The sequence below is a fragment of the Erinaceus europaeus genome, chromosome 7 (assembly GCF_950295315.1).
Source record: "Erinaceus europaeus chromosome 7, mEriEur2.1, whole genome shotgun sequence".
In the NCBI taxonomy this organism is placed as follows: domain Eukaryota; kingdom Metazoa; phylum Chordata; class Mammalia; order Eulipotyphla; family Erinaceidae; genus Erinaceus; species Erinaceus europaeus.
In genome coordinates, this window is record NC_080168.1 from 1,721,355 (window position 1) to 1,743,818 (window position 22,464).

The following is a 22,464-nucleotide window of genomic DNA, read 5'->3' on the forward strand; positions in this document are numbered from 1 at the left end:
GCCTTACCCACTCAACAAGCTGCAGCCGGGACTGCTCCCTGCTTGAGCACCCAGCAGCAGCCACTCCTGTCACCAGCCTGTCCCCACTGCCTCACAAGGAATACCCCACTCTGTCCGCACGCCACTGCACCTCCTGAGCCCGGGTGGGGCACGGTGGGTGTTCCCCTGGCCTTTAGGATCCCGAGGTCGGGTGTGGGCAGGATGCCCAGCCAACCAGATATGGTGGGGCCCGACGGCATGTAGGGCACCAGCACAGCCCAGATCACACCTTTATTAGCATGTGACTTTCTCGGGTCAGGGGTCTTGGACGTCCTCCAGGGGACAGAGGCTGGCCTGCAGCCCTGCATCCCCAGCAGTACCTTCAGTACTCATCACTGCCACAGTGTCCCCAGTGGTGTCTGCGCCGTGGCCCGGATGGTTTCCTCTGACAGCTTGCAGATCTCCTTGTGGACATCTTCGATGCTCCGGGAGGCGTCCACCATCTGTGTGGGGTACAGGGAGTGGCAGTAGCTGGGTCTGTCCCCGGTGTGGCTGAGATGGAGCTGGGCTCTGGGCGGGCAGGTGGGGGACCCGACCATGGCGCAGCACCAGCACCCAGCCCTGCTCCTCACAGGCATGGGGCAGCGTCTGCACAGCCACACCCTGGGCCTCGGCCCAGATGCCCACCAGAAGTGGCAAGCTGTGTGGGGAAGCCGAGCTTGGGTTCGAGGCATCCCTGTGGACGGCGGTTATCACCCTGACACTCCCAGCAGGCTGAGTGCTCTTCCCGCAGCCCCCGGGGTGCAGGTGTGCCCAGGAGTGCCAGGTCGGCTCCCACCGGTCTCCAGAGCTCTGGGAAGGCCGCCACTGCCACCCGAGTGCAGGTGGCATCACAGCACTGGGCAGTCCTCCGCCTGCACCCATGGCTAAGAGCAGCACCCCCCCAACTCACAGCCAGCCTGGTTGTGCTTCCCAGGTGCTGGACAGGATGCTAAAGGGATTTTCAGGTGGGAGCTGGGGGAATAGTGGTTCTGTAAACCATCTTTCCTGCAGAGGCACCACTGGAAGCTGGACTAGAGGTGGTCAGCCAACAGAGCTGGTCTGGAGGGAAGCAGCAAATGGCTCCCGGGAAAAGGGAGCTGACGGAGAACTGAGCCGAGCCTGGCAAGGCGCTGAGGCCGCTCGGTCCATGCCGGGGACGTTGGGGAGACACCTGAGACGGCTGCAGCCGCGTGACCAGGCCTGCCGCACGAGAACCTGAAGCTCTGGGTTATGGAGTGCATGCCCTCACCTGCCAGTTGAGGGAGGGGTCCCCCATGAGCTGCTGGAAGCGCTGCAGTGCCCGTTCCTGGAAGGGCCTGTTCTCATAGCGCTCGTGGCCAAACTCGCCCCGCGCGGCAGCCTCCGCCAGATGCAGGTGCAGGAACACCACCAGGTCCGGTTTGGGGAGCCCCACGTCTGGCTGCTTGCACCAGTCCAGGGAGAAGTTCTGCAACGGTAAGCCACGTGCTACGTGAGGGGACGCACGCCATGTCAGCTCCTCCAGCTCGTGGATGGCGTGAGGGAGAGGCCCGCTGGTCGGATTCCCGGGGTCTCAGGGGTCCACGCACCGCCCCCGTCTGCCCTTGCCCTCGGCCGGCAGGGGAGGTTCTCCGGCGGATACCCAGGTCACCACTCCCCCGGCCGTCACCCTGTCCACTCTGCAAACACCATCCCACTCCTGGAGGGAGAGCAGAATCCAGGGTCTGAGGCCCTCAGAGCTCAGCCCACAGCCATTCCCGTGGTCCAGCTCTGATGAGCTGTGAGTGACCACACCCACGGGGGCTGGAGGAACAAACAGGCCGGGCCTGCAGGAGCCACTGTGGAGGGGGTCTGCTGGAATCCCTGCCTGCAGGGAAAGTCAATGGCCGAGAGATCTGAGCCTCTGGGGACGACCTCGGCTATGGAGAGCCCGGGACCCTGGAAGGCGGGCGGCGTTCCAGGGGGACTAACTTCTGTCTGGATGCGACTGTTTCTATGAAGTTGTTCTGGGGGAAGCACTGGACCCTCCAGCATGAGATCCTGAGTCCCAGCCCCAATATTGCATGTGTGAAAGTGATACTCCCATCCCAACACAAATCAGTTTGTTACTTGACTTTATTGCCACCCTGGGGCTTGGTGCCAGCACTATGAAGTCATTGCTCCCGGTGGCCATTTTTCTTCTTTTTCCCCTTTCAATTTATTTGACGGGACGGCAGTTGAGAGGGGAGGGGAAACATCTGCAGACCTGCTTCAGGCCTTGTGAAGCACCCCCTCCCGCTGGTGAGGAGCGGGGCTCGAAACCGGGTCCCTGCACACAGCAACATACGCACTCAACCAGGTGCGCCACCGCCAGGCCTCCAGATACATCAGTGTTAACTGGCACAAGGTGGGGCAGTGCTTTCCATGCGCAGGACCTAGGCGTGAGCCCCAGCAGGGCAGCACAGCAGAGGGGAGGCTTCAGGGGACAGTCTCCTTCCCTCGCTCCGTCTCTGGGGAGTTAGCACACGGCTCTGGAGATGACAAGTTCATTTTATTTTTAATAAAATGCTTGTGAAATGCCAGTTTCCAGGCGCCGCCATGTGAGCTGCTTGACACAGTACCAGCTTCGCAGGAAATTCAGCACAGCTGGACTCTCCAGGCCAAACTGAAACCATCTTGCCTTTTGCCATGTACAGGGCTTGGGATTAAGCTCTGTGTGGTCTTAATAATATTTACCTGTGGCCAGGCTCAGAGCCTGACCAATAATAAAAGTAATGACAAAACCTGCACTGCACTCTGTAAGGTTGATCATAAAGGGACAAGTGATATCAGTAATGCAGAACTTTTCAGGAGGCTCCAAGAGAAAGACTTGTTTTTCCCCTTGTCACACCACTTCCTTTAGTAGTCCCCCTAAAATAGAGAAAGATTGGTGCTTCCCACAGTGGAGGGGCCCCCTTACATGGCATAATTAGTAAATAGAAAGTTCTGGTACCCGGCTAGACACAATGGGCCTTTTAACCTACCACCCACCGCTATGCTTCCACTTCCTTATGCAGGAATAGTGCACAAGAGCCTAGGTCACAAGAGTGAGCACAAAGAAAGATGGATTCCAGTTAGAGAATCCTTTAAAGAGAATCCATAAAGAATAACTTTATGGAGCGGCTGGGCAGGTCAGCACCACCTTGGTGCCTTCCCGGTACGGAACAAAACAAAACCCCTTGATCAAACAATGGAACAGATTTTATGGAAAATGGGCTGCTCAGTTTGTTTAAGGCCCCTAGAAACCTAACAAGCTTGAACTGTCTATGAACCCCGGCTTCTGCTGCATAGAGGCAGGAGGATGGCATAAACATACAGGTAGAATCTTAATCCTAACCAATAGGACACCTGCCTAGCACACAGGTACAGGAATAACAAAAGACACAGAAACTGTGATCGGGAGTCGGGTGGTAGCGCAGTGGATTACGTGCACGTGGTGCAAAGCGCAAGGACCAGCATAAGGATCCCAGTTCTAGCCCCCGGCTCCCCACCTGCAGAGGAATTGCTTCACAGGCGGTGACGCAGATGTCTGTCTTTCTCACCCCCTCCCTGTCTTCCCCTCTTCTTTCCATTTCTCTCTGTCCTATCCAACACAACGACATCAATAACAACAACAATGATAACTACAGAAATAAAACAAGGGCAACAAAAATAAAAGGGAATAAATAAATACTAAAAACAAAACAAAACTGATGTGATCTCTAGGGAGGAAAAACACCCCTGGAATGTAAATGTTCCACGAAGCAGGAAATATTCCCTACCCATACTGTTCTTACTGGGTGATTTTTGTTTTGATGATCTAAGCCTTATGAGACTATAAAGTTCTACCTGAGCACGGCGGAGACGCCTGCTTGAGCCTGATTCAGCACCAGCTCACTTGTCTCTCGTTCTTCCTCATGCACACTGATGCTCCTCCTCCTTCAGGACCCCTGAGACCTGCTGGGGCTGGCCCCCGGCGGGCGGGGTGTGGGGTGCAGGAAGAGGGAGGCGACTCACGCCCCAGTGGAACACTGGTTCTATGGGAAACTCGGCTGGGACACTGCCCGGTGAGGTGCAGGTGGGCAGCACTCACCTCTTTGGCGCTGGTGAAGGCGACCCCTGAGAAGGCATATCTGTCTACCACGAGCGTGATGCCCTGCTGCAGCTTCTCCTTCATCAGCGGCCTGGAAGGAGAGGGTGGGTCGGGGACTGGGCCAGGGGCAGATGAGACCAGCCTGGGCCTGGCAGTGGTGCCCAGGGGCTTGGGGGGATCCTAAAAACCAGGGCGAGGCTGCTGAGACTGCGCCACACACGCATGGAAAAGCCGGCTTCCAGAGGAGTTTCCTGGCTTCCGAACAAAGGCAGCTGTCCCAGTGGCCAGAGGAAGCTCTGAGACCATGGCGCCTTCAGACATTTACCAGGACACCAACAAGTGACTGACGCAGCAGACAACTGGGACGGCCATACAGGGCACACCCAGACGGCCCCCAAAGGACACGGAGGCTCTTCCCTGACTGTTCCTAGACTCGGGATTGCTGTGGCCAGAGTGACACATTTCTCATTTTTTCTGAAATGATTTTCAAGTCAGGAAGTAAGAGGACAGCTGAGCTGTGGCAGAAGAAGATCCCCTGGCTTCCAGGAGAGAGTTCTAAATCTTGCAGCTGGGGAAAAGGCTCATCTGGAAGGCAGAGTGCTGGCCCCTCACAGCTGAGATATGATTCTTGGCATCATATGTACTGAACGGTGCTCTCGCTTCTCACCCTCGTGCACGGGTCTAAATAAAAGAAGTCATTCCCTAACACTACCATAAGCCAGAGCTGAGCAGTGCTCTGATAAAAAGAAAAGAAAAGAAACAAACAATGAAACTACGCCAAGTCAAGTCTACTTGTCAAAGGAGAGGGCAGGGAGGAGAAGCACTAACAGCACCCTGTGGGACCTCAGGTGCTGGGCATGAGCGAGGTCTGGCCCCTAGCACCCACCCCGCCGCTCAGAGCCCAGAGGAGGCTGAGGAGGGTGCATTACACGTGCTCCCAGCGGTTTGCAGAGAAAAGCAAGTGCACGGAGTGGTCCTCCACCTCTTTCTTCTTCTCCAAGTAAGAACCCAGAAGTTTGCCAATTTCAGTTGATCGTTCTGAAAAGAGAATGTGGAAAAAAAGAAACAAGTAAGAGTAAGGTCAGGCTTGCTTCCACGAACCAGAGTCCAGTTGAGGCCAAACTCCTGCCCCTACTCAGGTCAGACTCTAGTTTTGTCTCAAAAAGTATTTATGAGGTGTGAGCAGCTCAAGGTTAGAATAAGCAGAATCAAGGGAGCTTTGATTCAGTTCCCCCGCTGGTTTTATCTAGTGGTGGAGTTGCTTTCAGAAGTATGTTTTTCTTTTTCTTTTTCCATCGAGAGGAGAGACCGCACAGCCCCACCCCAGTCTTCATGAAGCACCCCCACTGCATGCTGCTCCCAGGTGGTGGCCTGGTGGCCAGGACTTGACCCCAGGTCCTTACGCACAGCAAAGCACCTGCTCCAGCAGTGAGCTGCCCCACCCCCATCACACCCACGTCAAATCACGCTCTTTCTTAAGAGAGTCAGAGACAGCTCGCAGGGCAGGGTGCCTCTCATGCTGTGCATGTGTGCCAAGTGTGACCCCTGGCACCGCTCTGGAAAGCTCCTCTGGGTGTTGTGGTGTCCCCTACTGTACTGGAATGAAAAAAGCAGCCCGGAAGCAGTGAAATCCTGCACGCACAAGGCTCTTGATAAGAGCTCTCAGAGACCAGACTGCTGTTCAACCCCCACCCCCAAAACAGCTGGGGATTCGTGCGAGGTGGCACCACTCAGCTCCTTGGTTGTGGGGACGTTTCGGGTGCACATGTGGCAGACGCATCACAGCATCTGCGCCAAGCAGCACAGACCGAAATGGAGAAAAACAACTGTGGGGGACCTGCTTAACTGCTCACATTACAGCGTGCAAGGGACTCAGGTTCAAGACCCCGGTCCCCACCTGCGGGGGGAAAAGCTTCACGCCTGGTGAAGCAGGGCTGCAGGGGTCTCTCTGTCTCGACCTCTCCTCCTCAATTTGTCCGTCTCTATCCAACAATAAATAAAGAAATTAGAAACAAGTGAGCACGGGAGGCGTGGCCACCCAGGAGCAGTTAATATGGAGGGGGGCAGAGGGCTTCCCTGCTAGCAACGTCCCGAGCCCCCCCATCTCGGCTGAACCCCAACTTCTGTTAGGGGTGAATGCCCCGCGGGCGCGCAGGGGCCCTGACAGCAGCTCTCACCCACCACGCGTGCACTGCTGGACGGGTTCCCAATCCACCCGTCCCTCTGGCCTCCATCCTGGCCCCAGCACTCCCGCCTCTGTCCGTCCAGCTCTTCTGCCTCTCGCGGACCTCCCAGGCCTGCTGCAGGCCTCTGCCCCATCTTTTGGCGCCCAATCCTCCCCTCCGCTGCCCGCCTCCAAAGCTCCCCAATCCTCTGCCGCCAAGCGCCCTGCACCCACTCACCCGGGAAGCGCAGCAGCTCTGCGCGGTGGCCGGCGGAGCAGAGCGCGCTCACCAGGCGGCGGCTCTGCGTGGTCTTGCCGGCGCGATCCACACCTTCCAGCACGATCAGCGCTCCGCGCGCCGCCATGACCGCCGCCGCCGCCGCCGCCGCCCTGCGATTGGCTGGAGCGACGGGCCCGCGTCCTGAGGACGCGATGCGATTGGCTGGAGTGACGGGCCCGCGTCCTCGGATCACGATGCGATTGGCTGGAACTCCCTGGCGGCGCTCTAAGATGACGTCAAGACGTGCGCTGGGATTGGCTGAATCGGTTTGGCGTCGCTCTGAGGCGACCAAGTTGCGCTGTGGCCGCGGGGAGTGGCGCCTGTGTGCCAGCGGCGGCCCGGTTGAGGGTGTCGGCGACACCTAGGAAGCCCCGGGAACCCGGCGGGACCGTGCTGCGTCCCAGGGTCGGGGTCCGGTCCTTGTCTGCGTCCGCTCTCTCGCCGCCTTCCGGGAGCCGGGTCCCCGTCTCTCCCCGCCCCGGGTGGAGCCCTGCCTCCCGCGTCCCCATCTCTGTCCCCGGCGGGGAGAGTGGAGCCGTGTCCCCGCCACGGGCTGTGCGCACGGGGCCCGGGGCAGCGCCCTCCACCGCCGGCCGGCCGGGAGCCTGGAGCCACACGGGGCCTGTCGTCGCTGCGGCCCGGCCCGGCGGTGTGGCCTCTGCGCCGGCGTCAGCGCGCCTGCGGCTGGTGGCTGGAAGGTGACCGCGGACAGGCCTGCCGCCCAGGCACCACGTTTCGCCTAAAGACAGCAACTTTCAGGCAGATGGAGGCCAGTGGCAACTTAGGAGAAGTGAAGATTGGGCTGGGGAGACAGCATAGCGGTTATGCAACAGCCTTTCAAGCCTGGGGCTCTGGGGTCCCAGGTTCAATCCCCAGCCCCACCATAAGTCAGAACTGAGCAGTGTCCTGGTATCTCTTTCTCTTTCCCTCTGTATTTACACTTTCTCATTAAAATAATAAACTAAATAAAAAATATATATATAAAAGAAGTGAAGATTGTTTCATATAAAATCAGAAGTTGGTTACCTTAATGTTACACACACAGGAAAAAATTCCAGCCTGAGGATCTACTGACAGTCACCGTAGAAACAACTGAGCTGGGGGTCGGGCGGTAGCGCTGCGGGTTAAGCGCAGGTGGCACAAAGCACAAGCACTGGCATAAGGATCCCGGTTTGAGCCCCCGGCTCCCCACCTGCAGGGGAGTCGCTGCACAGGCGGTGAAGCAGGTCTGCAGGTGTCTGTCTTTCTCTCCCCCTCTCTGTCTTCCCCTCCTCTCTCCATTTCTCTCTGTCCTATCCAACAACGACGACAACAATAATAGCAATAATAACTACAACAATAAAACAAGGGCAACAAAAGGGAATAAGTAAATATTTAAAAAAACAAGGGCAACAAAAGGAAATAAATATTTTTTAAAAGTTTAAAGAAATAAAAAAAGAAAAAGAAACAACTGAGCTGCTGCTTACCTTCGACCCCCATCTGCTCAGAAATCTCACACAGAGAGGAGGGTCCTGTCTTCAGAACAGAACATGACCCAAACTAGGCCCTTAACCTGTTCCTCCCCCATGTGTCGCCTTCCCCCTCTCTTTTAGTCAACCGCGGTAACACTGAATCTGTGTATCCAGCCCATGGAGAGCAGAACAGTTTTAAACCAGCATTAGGGAATAAACACGCTGTGATCTCTGGCCAGTACCCAACATGGTGGTTCTGCAGAATCAAATAAACTGCCTCACTTCCTGCATTTCAAGTCTACTGAGTCAGAGAGAAATTGAGAGGGAAGGGACAATGACACACCTGCAACCCTGCACCACTCGTGAAGCTTTCCTCCTGCAGGTGGGGACTGGGGACTCAAACGCGGTCCTTGCGCATTGTAACGTGCGCTCAACCAGGTGCAACATCACCTGGCCCCTCCAGTCACTTTAAAAAAAATATTCATTTACTTATTCCCTTTTGTTACCCTTGTTTTTTTTTAATTGTAGTTATTATTGTTGTTATTTGATGTTGTCATTGTTGGATAGGACAGAGAGAAATAGAAAGAGGAGGGGTAGACGGGGGGGGGGCGGAGAGAAAGACAGACACCTGCAGACCTGCTTCACAACTTGTGAAGCGACTCTCCTGCAGGTGGGGAGTTGGGGGCTGGAACCAGGATCCTTAGCCAGTCCTTGCGCTTTGCACCGCATGCCCTTAACCCACTGCGCTACTGCCCGACTCCCTCCAGTCACTTCTTTTAAAGGAAAAATCCCTGCATCCGGGGAGGTAGAACAGTGTATGAACATTTGGACTCTCACACATGAGGTCCTGTTTGATGCTTGGCATCATATGCACCAGACTGATGCTCTGGTTTCCTCTCATTCATAAACACATCTTTAAAATAGGGCTGGGGAGACAGCATCATGGTTCTGCAAAAGACTTTCAAGGTCCCAGGTTAAGTCCCAGGCTCTTTGTCTGGAGTCCAGACTTGCAGGATTGCTGGTGCTTGCTGGTTACATACCTGTCTCTTCATTGTGTCTATTATTACTATGATTTATATTATGATTATTATTATTTTTACCAGAACACAGATCAGCTCTGGTTTTGGTGGTTGACAACTTAGGAACCTCAGGAATGATAATCTCTTTGCATAACCATTATGCTATCTACCCCCGCCTTTTTTTTTTTCTTTTAAGATTTATTTTCAGGGGTTGGGGGGCAGAGGTACATCTGGTTGAGCACACACATTACCATGCACAGGGAGGAGGAAGACTGAGCAGAACACAGCTAGAGGCTCGCGGGAAGCAGTAAGTGAGAGATGGGAACAGTAGAAGTGTGGATACAATGACTCAGCAGTAACAAAAGCGACAACCCAACCACAGAGTTGGAGAAGAATCTGGGACCGCACGGAAGGAAACACAGGTGGCCAGCATACACGTGAGCACCTGCAGATGAGGCGGCGAGCTGCCCGACTGGAGGGGCCCCAGCCTGGAGCATGGAAGCCCCAAATGCTGGCAAGGCATTGGAGCAATAGGAGGAGCTCTTTTAAAAAATACTTGTTGGTGGCTAAGTGGTGGCTCACTCAGTAGAGTATGCACATCAGCAGGCACAAGGTCCTGGGTTCAAGTCCAAGTCCCTGAACCAGCACACGGAAACACGAGCTGAAGGGAGCTTCATGAGCCCCGGACTGGTGCTACGTGTGACATCTTCTGGCTCTCCATTCCTCAGCCCCATAAAGCGAAGAAAATGGCCACAGGGGCTGGGTGGTACATGGTGCAGTGCTCAAGGACCCGGGTTCGAACCCCCCCCCCCCCCGGTTCCCACCTGCAAGGGGAAAGCTTTGCTAGTGGTGAAGCAGGGCTGCAGGTGCCTCTCTCTGTCTTCCTATCACCCCCTTCCCTCTCAATTTCTGGCTGTCTCTATCCAATAAATAAAGATCAAAAAATTAAAAAATAAATGGCCACCAGGAGTGATCGAGTTGTAGTCATGAAGATTTAGTGATGGGACTGAAAAGAGACAATAAAATGGTTCTGCAAACCACTTTCCTGCCTGAGTTCTGAGGTCCCAGGTTCAATCCCCAGCACCATCAAACACAGCTGAGCAGGGCTCTGGTGTCTCTATCTCTCTCAGTTATTAAGAAATAAATACAAACAGTGGTCTAGGAGGTGGCACAGTGGATAAAACACTGGGCTCTCAAGCATGAGGTCCTGAGTCCAGTACCCAGCAGCACATGTACCAGAGTGATGTACGGTTCTGTCTATCTTTTCATTAATTAATAAATAAAATCTTGGGGGCTGGGTGGTGGCACACCTGGTTAAGCACACACATTACAGTGCGCAAGGACCCGGGTTCGAAACCCCAGTCCCCACCTACAGAGGGAAAGCTTTGCAAGGGGTGAAGCAGGGATGCAGATGTCTGTATGTCTCTCTCCCTCTCTATAGCCCTCGTCTCTCTTGATTTCTGGCTTTAAGAAATACATCTTAAAAAATAAATAAAATCTTTAAAAAACTAAAAACAGGGAGTCGGGCGGTAGCTTAGCGGGTTAAGCGCACATGGCGCGAAACACAAGGACCAGTATAAGGATCCCGGTTCAACCCCCGGCTCCCCACCTGCAGGGGAGTCGCTTCACAGGCGGTGAAAACAGGTCTGCAGGTGTCTTTCTCTCCCCCTCTCTGTCTTCCCCTCCTCTCTCTATTTCTCTCTGTCCTATCCAACAACAACAACAACATCAATAACAATAATAACTACAACAATAAAACAAGGGCAACAAAAGGGAATATGTAATAGATAAATATTAAAAATAAATACAATTTAAAAGAATCTAGTGTTAACCCTGATGGCAACAAACATCAATATACGCATACTGGGGTCGGGTGTCGGCGGGGGCGGACACGTGTGTAGGGAAGGGATGTTGGGCTCTGGGGATCACGGCTGGGGTGGAGGAGGGGGGGGGTGCAGAGGTCACGCAAAGCAGGTGCAATGCACTGACATTACTCAAGGCGGGCATATTGGGCCCGGGCCCTGACGGCGGGGAGAGTGCAAGGTGCTGGGGCGCCCCCGCACTCCCAAGCACCTACGCGAAGCCCAGGAACGCTCAGACACCTTGACCACGGGACCCGAGGCCCACACCCACGTGTCCAAGGCGCCGCCCGGAAGCCAGGGGGCGGGTCTACCGAAAGCCCCGCCCTCAGACAGGAAGTAGGGGCGTGTCCACCGAGCGCCCGCCCTCGGCGATGACCAATGGGCGCTCGCAGCTCCGGACGTGCGGCCCCGCCCTGCGCGCGCAGACTGAGTGCGGCGGCGAAGATGGCGACCGCCATGTACTTGGAGCACTACCTAGACAGTAAGGCCGCGCCGCCGCCCGCTGCATCTGCGTCCGGGCCCAGGGACCGGGGGCGCGGGGGCGCAGGGCCGGGGGAGGGGCGTGGGGCGCGGGGGCAGTGCGGCAGGGGCCCAGAGTCATTGCCGCGCCAATTCCAGGTGCGTCACGGCTGGGCGGGGCCGTGTGGGGCCACGCCCAGAGGAGGGACCACGCCCCCGGAGAGGCCGGGCCACGCCCTCCTGCCGGCCGGCCACGCCTCCTCTGGCCCCTCTCCTCCGGGTTCTGCCCCGCCCACGTCCCAGGTGTGGCGTCCCCATACCCCGAACTGCATCTGGGGGTTCCTATTCAAGGGTTTCTGGACCTGGGCCTTCTGGTCTCGATCCCTGGTCTGGGGCTTCAGGGTTGGCGGCCTCTGGCTTCGGTCCAGGTCCTGGGCACCCAGCTTTTTCAGCTGCAGGGTGGGGGAGCCTCTGGACTGAATGGAGTCTGGTTGTCCACGGGGAAGGGTGGGGGAGTGCTAGGGTGTCGCTGGATAAGGGTCTGGGTGCCTCCACCAGCCTAGAGCACTGGCTCCCGAAAGCCGCGCATGGGGACGTCGTGAGCCCCACCTCTGGGTCGGTGGGAGAGAATCCAGGGCCCCCCGAGCAGCCTGAGGTCAGGCACTAGGGGAGATGGCGGGGCTTAGCTCTTGCTAGGGGCTCGTTCCCCCAATCCTGTTCTGGCCAGGGGGAGCCTGCAGTGACAGGGTCCTCACTCGCTGCTTCCTGGAGATGGAGCTAGGCCCCAGGATGGCTTGACCCTGAGCTGCCAGGTGTGTGCACCTGCTGGACCCAGAAGGCTGCCTGACTCAGACTTCCCGGAACTCTGTCACAGGGAGGCTTGCAAGCTTCCCAGGAGACTAACTGGAAGCAGGAGTAGCTCTGTCCAGCAGGGTCCTGGTGTGTGTGTGTGTGTGTGTATGTGTGTTACCTTTCTAGCTCAGGAGCTGTGGGGTGGGGTAAGCCAGAAGGCCTGGGAATAGGTGGGCGCAGAACTTTGAGGTGGGGGCCCAGGTGCTATGGGGAGCTGGATGCATGGAGCTGTGAGCAGCAGCAGCTTGTAAGGGCAGATGTCACTTTTTTTCTCGCTTATCTTTGATGTTCTTTCTTCCTTTTTTATTCATTTATTTTTTCTTTTGTTGCCCTTGTTGTCTTTTTATTGTTGTTGTAGTTATTATTGTTGTTACTGATGTCGTTGTTGTTAGATAGGACAGAGAGAAATGGAGAGAGGAGGGGAAAACAGAGGGGGAGAGAAAGACAGGCACCTGCAGACCTTCATCGGCTGTGAAGCGACCCCTGCTGGAGGGGAGCCGGGGGCTCGAACTGGGATCCTTATGAGGGTCTTTGCACTTTGCACCACGTGCGCTTAACCCACTGCACTACCACCCGACTCCCCCTTCTTTTTTAACCAGAACACTGGTGCCTCAAACATGAAAATATTTTTGTAGAAATATTAAGCTCACTCCCCAGTCCCACTTTTTTTTAAAAATTATTATTTTGCCACTGGGATTCTTACTGGAGCTTGCTTCCTTCGCTATGAATCCACCACTCCCAGCGACCATTTTTATTCCTTTCCTTTTTTTAAATTTATTTTTATTTTTTACCAGAGCACTACTCAGCTCTGGTTTATGGTGTTGCAGGGGATTGAATCTGAGACTTTGGAGCCTCAGGCCTGGGAGTCTTTTTGCATAGCCATTGTGCTGTCTACTCCTGCCCTGCCTTTCCTTTTTTCTTTTTTTTTAGTTTAGTGAGTTTTTAAATTTTTTTCCCTTTTTGTTGCCTTTGTTGTTTCTCACTGTTGTTGTAGTTATTGTCGTTGTTGATGTTGTCGTTGTTAGATAGGACAGAGAGAGATGGAGAGAGGAGGGAAGACAGAGGGGGAGAGAAAGACAGACACCTGCAGACCTGCTTCACCACCTGTGAAGCGACTTCCCGGCACGTGGGGAGACTGGGGCTCGAATCGGGACCCTAATGCAGGTCCTTTCGCTTAACCGCTGCACTACCACCCGACTCCCTGCTGTTATCTTAATTAAAGATCTGCTTATTCATTAGTGGCTGGGGGGGAGGAGAATAAGAAGCAGGGCATCAGTCTGGCATAGGTCACACTGGGGACTGAGTTTGCAACTCTGTGGCTGCAGGTCCAGTGCTCTAGCCACCGTGCAACCTTCCAGACCCTGAATATCACCTCTAGATAGTCAGCGGCAGTGATGGGGCGAGGGCACGGTATGGCAGTGCAGGCTGGGAGACTGTAGCACCTGGGGTCTGTTCTGCTTCAGGCTGAGTTGGAGCCATCTGGAACTTTTCCCTCTCCCTGGTTGTCCCTGCCCTGGCCTGTCTGGTGCCCCTGCCATGGCAGCTCTCAGCTAATCCCCAGCCTGGCATGGAGTCGTGGTGGGCAGCCAAGCCTTGGGGTCCAAGAGAGGTGGGGGAGGGGGGTATATCTGCTCCTGCGAGCTGCCTGGGGGATGAAGGGTGGGAACTCCCTCAGGCCCCCTCTGCCTCTGCTGGAATCACTCAAAGTCCATCTGCACGACAGCTGTGGACTGTTGCCCCAAACAGACCCCTGCCTCCTTCCCAGACCCTGGCTGCGTTGAGGACAGCGGGGCATTGGCGCAGGCCTGTCGGGCTTGCAGACAGCTTGCCTGCTGCTGACAGGGTTGTCCTTTGTGTTTTAGGCATCGAGAACCTTCCCTGTGAGCTTCAGAGGAACTTCCAGCTGATGCGAGAGCTGGACCAGAGGACGGAAGGTGGGCGCCTCGGTGGGCGTGGCCAGGGAGCTTTGGGGAGCAGGCGGGTGCAGAGGGCGTGCTGAGATGCTCAGATGTGGTGCATTGTCAGGACTCCTTTTTCTAAAACTTATTTCCGTTTTTAAAAAAAAAAATTTTTTTAAGCGGCGGGGGCTGCGGCACCAGAGAATCAGTGGTTCACATGCCACCCCAGGGATGGGACTCAGGACCTCTTCACACTTGGGAGTTCAGTGTTTTGTCTTCTGCGCCACCTCCTGGCCACTAAGGATTATTTTATTCTGTTTTTTTTTTTCCCCAGTAGGGTAATTGCTGAAACTCTGAGCCCACAGGATTCCATTGCTCATGGCAGACTCATTTATTTATTTATTTATTTACTTTTTTACCAAAGCACAGCTTGGCTATAGCTGATGGTGGTGCTGGGGATCGAGTCTGGGACTTTGGAGTCTCAGGTATAAAAATCTTGCAGAGCTGGGACTTGGGCGGTGGCGCAGTGGGTTAAGCGCAGGCGGCGCAAAGCACAGGGACCAGTGTAAGGATCCTGGTTCGAGCCCCCGGCTCCCCACCTGCAGGGGAGTCGCTTCACAGGCTGTGAAGCAGGTCTGCAGGTGTCTATCTTTCTCAACCCCCTCTCTGTCTTCCCCTCCTCTCTCCATTTCTCTCTGTCCTATCCAACAACCAACAACATCAACAATGGCAATAATAGTAACCACAACGAGGCTACAACAAGGGCAGCAAAAAGGGGGAAAAGTGGCCTCCAGGGGCGGTGGATTCATGGTGCAGGCACCGAGCCCAGCAATAACCCTGGAGGGAAAAAAAAAAAATCTTGCAGAGCCTCTGTGCTTTCTTCCTACTCTCTGCCCTCCCCCCCTTTCAGTGTAGAGGGTAAGAGACAAAGGAAATGAGTGCGAGAAGAGGCAGAGAAACCGAACAGCAGCACTGCTCATGAAGGGTCCCGTGCCTGGTGCCCCATGTGGTGCTGGGAGCTCCAGCCAGAGCCTTATGCACGGGTCCAGGGGGGTCAGTTGGGTGAACTGTCTCTTGTTCATTCTGCCTTTTTCTTCCTTCCTTTTTTAAATATATGGAACTCAGGTTATGGTCTCTTCTTTTTCTTCCCCTCCCTCCCTTCCTTCCTTTCGCCAGAGCACTGCTCTGTGGGGGGTGGGGGTTGAACCTGGGACTTTGGAGCCTCAGGCATGAGAGTCTTTTTGCATAACCATGATGCTGTCTATCCCCACCCCCATTCTGCCTTTTTCTAATGTGCCAGGACTAGCCCCGGGCCAGGGTGTGGGCTCTGCTGCCAGCCCCTTCCAGGTCCAGCTTTTGTTTCTGCTCCCCTGAGTGGTTCCACCACTCCTGGCTGGCTGGCTGGCTGGCTGGCTGGCTGGCTGTGTGTTTGTTTTTCAGATGGAGGGTGAGGGTTAGATAGGTGAGAAACCTCAGCAGTGCCACTGCTTGGGGGGCTTCTCCTCTGCTTAGTGCTGCCATGGGGTACTTGGGGGCTTGAACCGGGTTCTCAAGTCTATAGGGTTAGCTACTTCCCAGTCTTAAAATTAATAATATTACAGGAGCCAAACTTCACACTTTGTGTTCTTTCTTTTTTTTATTTAACATTTTTGTATTATCTTTATTTATTTATTGGAGACAGCCAGAAATCGAGAGGGAAGTGTGTGATAGGGAGGGAGAGAGACAGAGAGACACCTGCAGACCTGATTCACCACTTGCAAAGCTTTCCCCCTACAGGTGGGGACCGGGGACTCGAACCTGGGTCCTTGTGCATTGTAACATGTGCGTTCAACCAGGTGCGCCACCACCCGGCCCCACACTTTGTGTTCTTAAGTACAGCAATCTGAGCCTCTTTTTATTTTTTGCTGGTATTTTGCTCAGCCCTGGCTTATGCTGATACTGGGAATTGAGCCCGGGGACTTGGAAGCTGAGGCATGAGAGTCTGTTGGGGCCAGTTCCCTGTCCCTCTTCTGGAATTCTTAGAATCTTTTCACATCACAATCTTTTTTTTTTTTTTTTTTTTTCACATCACAATCTTACAGCCTTCATTCCTCCTTGTAGTTGAAGCGTTACTTTCTTTTCTTTGGGCAGAGTCTGAATGTCAGGCCGTGGGTATATGTCCTCACGTCTCACCTTCTGTCCTGTCTTGAAGCTTCTGCTGTCTCTTTGCCCACCCCGTCTAGTTTCAGGCTTGCTCTGTGACTGAGGGAAGTGGAGACTCCTCCTCTGTCCTTACTGCTCACGCCTGGGCCCTGGTGGTGGCGGTGGTGTTCCTATGGCCCCTGCACTGTGCTGACCTGACCCTTAGTGGAGGACTCTGTTTTTCTTTTTTTTTTTTTTAAGATTTTATTTATTTATTCATGAGAAAGATAGGAGAAGAGAGAGAAAGAACCAGACATCACTCTGGTACATGTGCTGCCGGGGATTGATCTCAGGGCCTCATGCTTGAGAGCCCAGTGCTTTATCCACCATGCCACCTCCCGGACCACGAGGACTCTTTTTCTAGGGCGTTGTGATTGCCTAATTTTTGACTTTCGAAACACTCTTCAGGTTGTCTGCCGGCCAGAGTGCTCTCCCACTCTCACTCATCTTGCTGGTCCTACCCTCCCAGTCCCAGCTGGTAAATCTGGCCAGAAGGGCTCCCAGTCCTTTCCTGTTTGGTCCTGCTCCCTCTCTGTGTCACAGGTCCCCGAGGTGTGCCGTGTCCTGCCTGCAGTCCTGCTTGTGTGTTGCACATCAGGCGTGCTGGCTGCTCGCTGTCCGCACGACCTCCAGGTGGTTCAGCGGGGGTCTGCCCCAGAATTCACTCCAGCAGGCTCTGTGCTGTTTCGGGAGCAGAGACCGACTCTCAGGCCTTTCCCCTAGATAAGAAAGCGGAGATCGACCTGCTGGCGGCCGAGTACATCTCCACGGTGAAGACGCTATCGGCCAGCCAGCGCGTGGAGCACCTGCAGAAGATCCAGAGCGCCTACAGCAAGTGCAAGGAGTACAGCGACGACAAGGTGCAGCTGGCCATGCAGACCTACGAGATGGTGAGGCCTACGGGGCCTGGCCGGTGCAGGCGTGCCCCCCCCCCCCCCCCATGCTCGGTGGGAAGGTCTCCCCTGCACGGACACCCGTCACGTCCCGTTTGCTGTGCTGACTCCTGTATTTGGTTGGGGGAACCACTTTTCTTTGAAAATATACACACGTATGTATGTATATATATATATTTACTTATGTTTATGTGTGAGTGAAACAGAGAGAGACAGAAAGAGACCACAGCATCACTCTGGCACCGCAATGTCGGGAACAAACTCTGGGCTTCACAGATGAAGGTCCAAGACTTTAACCATTAATGTCTCCTCCTGGGTCCACTTGTTTTTATTTATTTATTTTTTCCCCTTCCATTCCCTTTCATTCCCTCCATTCTTTCTTTCTTTTTTGTTTTTTATGTTTTATATATTTTAATGAGGGACAGATATAAAGAGAAAGATAGACCAGAGCTTTCATCAGCTCTGGCTGGGGATTGAACCTGGGACACAGGAGGCTCAGGCACGAACGTCTTTGTGCAGCAGCGTTACGCTGTCTCCCCACCTGCGTTTTGATTTTATTTTTGTGTGTCACTGGGAACGAACCAAAGGCTCTTCTCGTGTGCGATAACCACTGAGCCACCCCCAGGCCACAGTTTTTATCCTGGGTACTTAGAGGAGAAACACCACGGCAGCCCTCTGCCATCCAAGTGCTCCCACGTGGTTTCTGGGGTTTGAACCCAGAGCCCCCGGCTTGGTGAGGTGTGTGCTTCCCCCAGCCCCCCAGCTGTCTCCTGGCTTTTGGTGTCTTTTCCCAAAGGGTTTAATGATTAATAGGAGAGAGAAAACAAGAAGCAGAGCATTGCTCTGGCGCTCACTGTTGCGGGGCTGGAGCTCTGGCCACTTCGCTGCCTCCCAGCCCCACCCTTTGGTCCTTTTTTGCCGAGGCCGCTTCTGTCTCTTAGGTGAGCTGCAGAGCGCACTGCACCCCGTCTCCTCTGGCACAGCCTCACTGGCTCTCCTGGTGGCCCGGCCATTGTCCTGTGATGAGTGAGGGGACGGTTGGCAGCTATAGGTGGTCCCTGGCCCCCACCGGTCACGAGAGTCATTGCCTCAAGTCCTGAATGGTGGTGTGCCCTGCAGGACCTTAGCCTGCGATTAGGAGGTTTACAGAACCCCCGTTCTCGGGTGAGGCAGGCGGGGTGTGTTTGTTTTGCTGAAGACCCTCTGCCTGCCCCTGCCTCAGATGATGTCATCAGGGCCCATCTCACGTGCCCCCTGCCCAACGTGGCAGCGTCAGCAGCTACTACAGACACTGAGACTTGGGCCACAGAGGAGCACCTGGTCCTGCAGACTTGGTTCGAGTGGGGGCTCTACTGCCCTTGAGGTGACCCGGTGTGTCCTCCCCACAGGTGGACAAGCACATCCGCCGACTGGACGCTGACCTGGCGCGCTTCGAGGCGGACCTGAAGGACAAGATGGAAGGCAGCGACTTCGAGAGTCCTGGGGGCCGTGGGCTGAAAAGCAAGTCTGCCTCCTCCTCCCTGTTCTCTCTCCTGCTGGCGGTTGGCATGTGGGGCCGGGGGTCCCGTGACCGTCCCTGCACAGGGGCTGCCCTGTTCCTGCAGGCCTGGGCGGCTAGCGGGGTCTCTTTCCTTTCAGAAGGCCGTGGTCAGAAAGAGAAGAGAGCCTCTCGGGGCCGTGGCCGGAGGACTTCCGAGGAGGACACCCCGAAGAAGAAGAAGCACAAAGGCGGGTGAGCGGCTCCTGCTTTCTCCTGTTCCCAGAGCTTTAGGGGTTCCTGAGGCCAGGTGCAGCCCAGGTCAGTGGGTACGGGGTGACCTGGGGGTGGCGGTGGGGGCTGGGACGCCGTATGTCCTGCCTCTTGAGGGAACCGTGGCGCTCACTCTGGCTGCTGAGTCACCTTGTGGCCTGGTTTGTGTGTTAGTGTGTTGGTTTCTTTTCCTTTACTTTTTTCCTCCTTGTGTGACTCCACTTATTAAGTATGTAAGTTCTTCATCTTGAACCTAAAGTTGTTTTATTTTATTTTATTTTGAATAGAGACAGACATTGAGAGGGAAGGGGGAGATGGGAAAGACAGACACACCTGCAGCTCTGCTTCACTGATCCTGCCCCTGCCCGCTGTCCTGTCCATGTGGTCCCCATGCTGCCCACTGTCCTGCCCTGCCCCCTCTTCTGCCTGTGGCTGTGCTCCTCCCCTGCTCACTCCCGTGTCTCCAGGTCTGAGTTCACCGACACCATCCTGTCTGTGCACCCATCTGATGTGCTGGACATGCCCGTGGACCCCAATGAACCCACCTACTGCCTGTGCCACCAGGTGTCCTACGGGGAGATGATTGGCTGTGACAATCCTGACGTGAGTGCCACCCTGGGTGGGCATGTGGGTGCCCCACGGCCTCCTGGGTGCCCCTGACCACAGCCCCCCTTTTTGCTTGCAGTGCCCCATCGAGTGGTTTCACTTCGCCTGTGTGGACCTGACCACCAAGCCTAAGGGGAAATGGTTGGTACCCTGGGGTGCTGGAATGGGGTGGGATGGACTTGTCGACAGGCATCTGGCCCTGTCCCCTGGGAGCTTGGAGGGCAGACACAGGAGAATTAGGCTGCTAATTTTCAGGACTCAGGAACCAGGTTTCAGACATGGGACCAGGACTCAGAGCCAGCTGTGCTCTGCCTCAAGCTATCTGTCCAGGAGGACAGGCCACTTCTCTGTCCTGGTCCCCAAGCCCTCATTGAACTCAGTGGCTGTGGGGATGGCAGTCTGCTCCCTAGCGAAGCTGGGGAATCCCACAGGAGCACGCTGCTGCCTGTGTGGACATGGACACAGCATCCCTGAGACTGGGTGGGTGGGGCCGGGGTGGGACAGGCTCACGGGGCACTTTGGGGCCAGTGAGCACGTCCCTGTGTCACTCAGGCTGCTGGTCGACAAGGACCTAGCGACTAAAGGTCCCAGACTGCAGAGGGTGTTTTCCCTGGGCCAGGTCTCTTTGCTACCTCTGGCCCGTGGGGGTCCTGCTGGTTCCTGTGAGGGGGTGTGAACGCCTCCCCAGGGGCAACAGGGCGGGAGACAGCTAGGGGCCTGGGCCTGCCACCATGTCCCTAGCCCTGAGGCTGACCCTATGTCTTGCATCAGGTTCTGTCCCCGCTGCGTTCAGGAGAGGAGGAAGAAGAAGTAAGGGGTGGCTGCCGTCCAGCTCTGGAGGTGACCATACGCCTTCCTTCCTGTTGCCGCAATGCTTTCTCTTCGTTTCTATAACTACCTTGTCTGGAATGGTATTTGAGGACTCCATGGCCAGTTGTGACGGTCTCCTTGGCCTGTCTGCACAGCGGACGGACTCCATCCAGGGCCTGCAGCGGCCCCTGACTATCTATCCCAGCCTGCCCTGCACCCTGGGGCCCTGGGGCGGCCGGGACACCGCCAGCCTAGACACTGCCACCACCCTGGTAGCTGGACATGCCGCCCGCAGGCCTGTGCATGGCGCCCTGCCCAGTGTCCCCAGGGACGGCCTCTGAGGGGCCTCCCCCAGACTGCCTCACTCATGGGGACTCCGTGGCTGGCACAGCACCAGCAGAGACAGTGTCAGCCCGCTGTGCCCCCATCTCCCCATTACTGTGAAGAGGAGTCACCGGCCTGCACGAGGCCTCACGCTGCGGTGTCCACGGGGATAGAGGACAGCATGCCCCAGGGGGTCCCTGGAAGTGGCCCAGAGGTCAGGCCAGCCTCCGGTGACCTCAGCAGCCTGGGGGGGGGGAGGGGCACTTGGGCAGCCTGGTGAGATGGTGTATGCAGGCATCCCTGGCTTCCCTCTGGGGACTCCCTCCCTGCACTGCAGGCCAAGACTCCCCCAGAAAGTGAAGGGGCTTCACCCTTCACCAGCCACTGAAGGTGGGGCGAGAGCTAGGGCTTTGAAGGCTGCATTCTGATCCCGGCTCCTCAGTCCAGGCTGGCTCAGTGATGGTGGTGGAGGAAGGTTGTGGGGCTCAAGGGACACTCGGGGACCTGACACCATGTGGTGACCCCTCTGCCCTGTACCCACGAGTCTGAACTGCTGTGCTCCTCCTGTGGTCTGGATGTGGTGCCGCTCTGCCGTCACACATGGTGTCTGCATGTTCTGTGCTTCTGTCCCTCTTGGCCCCTTGTCACAATTTCTCCAGGACAACACGGTGGTGCCAGCGGGTGCCTGGGCTGTGGCCTCTCCCAGGCTGGTGCTGGGGGAGTGGGGGTGGGGGTGGGGTGAAGGGACACTCACTGGGCCGTGGTTAGAGAAGGGTGACGCCCCATAAGGGCCCCAGGGGGACACTTGTCCAGCCCCTGCCCTGCCCTCCCCAGATCTGAGCCTGCAGGTGGTGGTAGAGCACACCTGTCCTTGGGGGCTGAGGGGCTGGGCTGGCCTGGCCTCCTGGCTCCTTCCTGCCGCTGAGTCTGAGCTAAGGGTCCAGCCGCTGAGCCGGAGGGAGGAGGTGACCAGGAGGGGCAGTGGTGCGTCCTGTGTCCTGTGAGCTCTCGGCTGGACCGCTGTCAGACGTGCTGACTGTGAATCTGAGCCCCACAGCTGTGGGTGCAGACCGAGCAGAAGCCTGTGACTCCCCAATGTCCCATGTGACCGTCCTTGCCACCCCTCCCTCCCACGGGGGGCTTGAGGCCTCCTGAGCGGACCCGCTCGGGCCGACTTCCAGCAATAACACTGACCAAAGGGCAGCTCTCCTCAGCCCGCAGAGCCGTGCCGTCCCGTAGTCACTGGCCTCCGGCCCATGGTCACTTCTTGTGTGGAGAGGGACTGAGCAAGTCTCACCCGGAAGACGGCGCAGCTTGAACTTGAGTGACTTCTTCCACGGAGCTGTCCTGTGTCCCCTTTGTAAAGCGGAGTCTTGTAAATCTTTTTATCGAATAACGTAAAAGATGTACATCTGTATTTTTGGATCATGCTATAGATTATGGATATATTGTTTAATAAATAAAATATTTTTTTGAACAAATGGAGGGTGTTGTCTGCAGAGGCGTGTGCAGGGGAGGCGGAGGAGGGGGTTTCTGGTCACCTGGAGGGGCCTGGCACCTGCTCAGCTCGACTGCTTGGAGCTCTCAGGGAGGGCCTCTTGTCACCGGGTGGCTCCCAGCAGACAAGCACCCAGGGGTCAAGAACTCCTTTAGTACTGAGCCCATCTTTAGAAAGGCCCTGAAGAGTCAGTTGCCCCCCAAGGAAGCACAGTGGCTCACAGCCTGTGGTCTTGAATGCAGGCACTGGGGTTCAGGAGGCCCCAGGCCCCGTCGTGTGGGATCCTCTCTGGTTCCGACCTGCTGCCACTTCAGGTCAGGAGGCGGG

The 22,464-nt window shown here is 55.9% G+C and overlaps 2 protein-coding genes across 3 annotated transcripts; one reads left to right on the plus strand and one right to left on the minus strand.

The window, feature by feature from the left end:
• Window positions 1-257: 257 nt before the first annotated feature.
• On the minus strand, window positions 258-6,780 carry DTYMK (deoxythymidylate kinase). Of its 2 annotated transcripts, none has more exons than XM_007532021.3 (5): window positions 6,493-6,780; window positions 5,020-5,128; window positions 4,091-4,181; window positions 1,271-1,468; window positions 258-482 (listed from the first exon to the last, which is right to left on the minus strand). In XM_007532021.3, the coding sequence occupies exons 1-5, from the start codon at window positions 6,617-6,619 to the stop codon at window positions 372-374; spliced, it is 636 nt and encodes a 211-aa protein (XP_007532083.2). In that variant the 5' UTR covers window positions 6,620-6,780; the 3' UTR covers window positions 258-371. The 2 variants fall into 2 exon arrangements, with proteins under 2 accessions (XP_007532083.2, XP_060049622.1); XM_060193639.1 differs by lacking the exon at window positions 258-482 and adding an exon at window positions 498-679.
• Window positions 6,781-11,265: 4,485 nt separating this feature from the next.
• ING5 (inhibitor of growth family member 5) lies at window positions 11,266-22,120 on the plus strand. The gene is made up of 8 exons (XM_007531987.3): window positions 11,266-11,347; window positions 14,040-14,111; window positions 16,980-17,146; window positions 18,538-18,649; window positions 18,788-18,881; window positions 19,367-19,502; window positions 19,585-19,646; window positions 20,277-22,120. The coding sequence occupies exons 1-8, from the start codon at window positions 11,311-11,313 to the stop codon at window positions 20,317-20,319; spliced, it is 723 nt and encodes a 240-aa protein (XP_007532049.1). The 5' UTR covers window positions 11,266-11,310; the 3' UTR covers window positions 20,320-22,120.
• Window positions 22,121-22,464: the final 344 nt, after the last annotated feature.

Coding starts and splice junctions, on each gene's coding strand:
- DTYMK (XM_007532021.3), bottom strand. CDS start 6,619: ATGGCGGCGCGCGGAGCGCTGATCGTGCTGGAAGGTGTGGATCGCGCC. Junction 5,129..6,492: donor AGAGCTGCTGCGCTTCCCGG/GTGAGTGGGTGC, acceptor TTCTCTTTTCAG/AACGATCAACTGAAATTGGC. Junction 1,469..4,090: donor CCTTCACCAGCGCCAAAGAG/GTGAGTGCTGCC, acceptor TTACCGTTGCAG/AACTTCTCCCTGGACTGGTG.
- ING5 (XM_007531987.3), top strand. CDS start 11,311: ATGGCGACCGCCATGTACTTGGAGCACTACCTAGACA. Junction 17,147..18,537: donor CCATGCAGACCTACGAGATG/GTGAGGCCTACG, acceptor TCCTCCCCACAG/GTGGACAAGCACATCCGCCG. Junction 19,647..20,276: donor ACCAAGCCTAAGGGGAAATG/GTTGGTACCCTG, acceptor GTCTTGCATCAG/GTTCTGTCCCCGCTGCGTTC.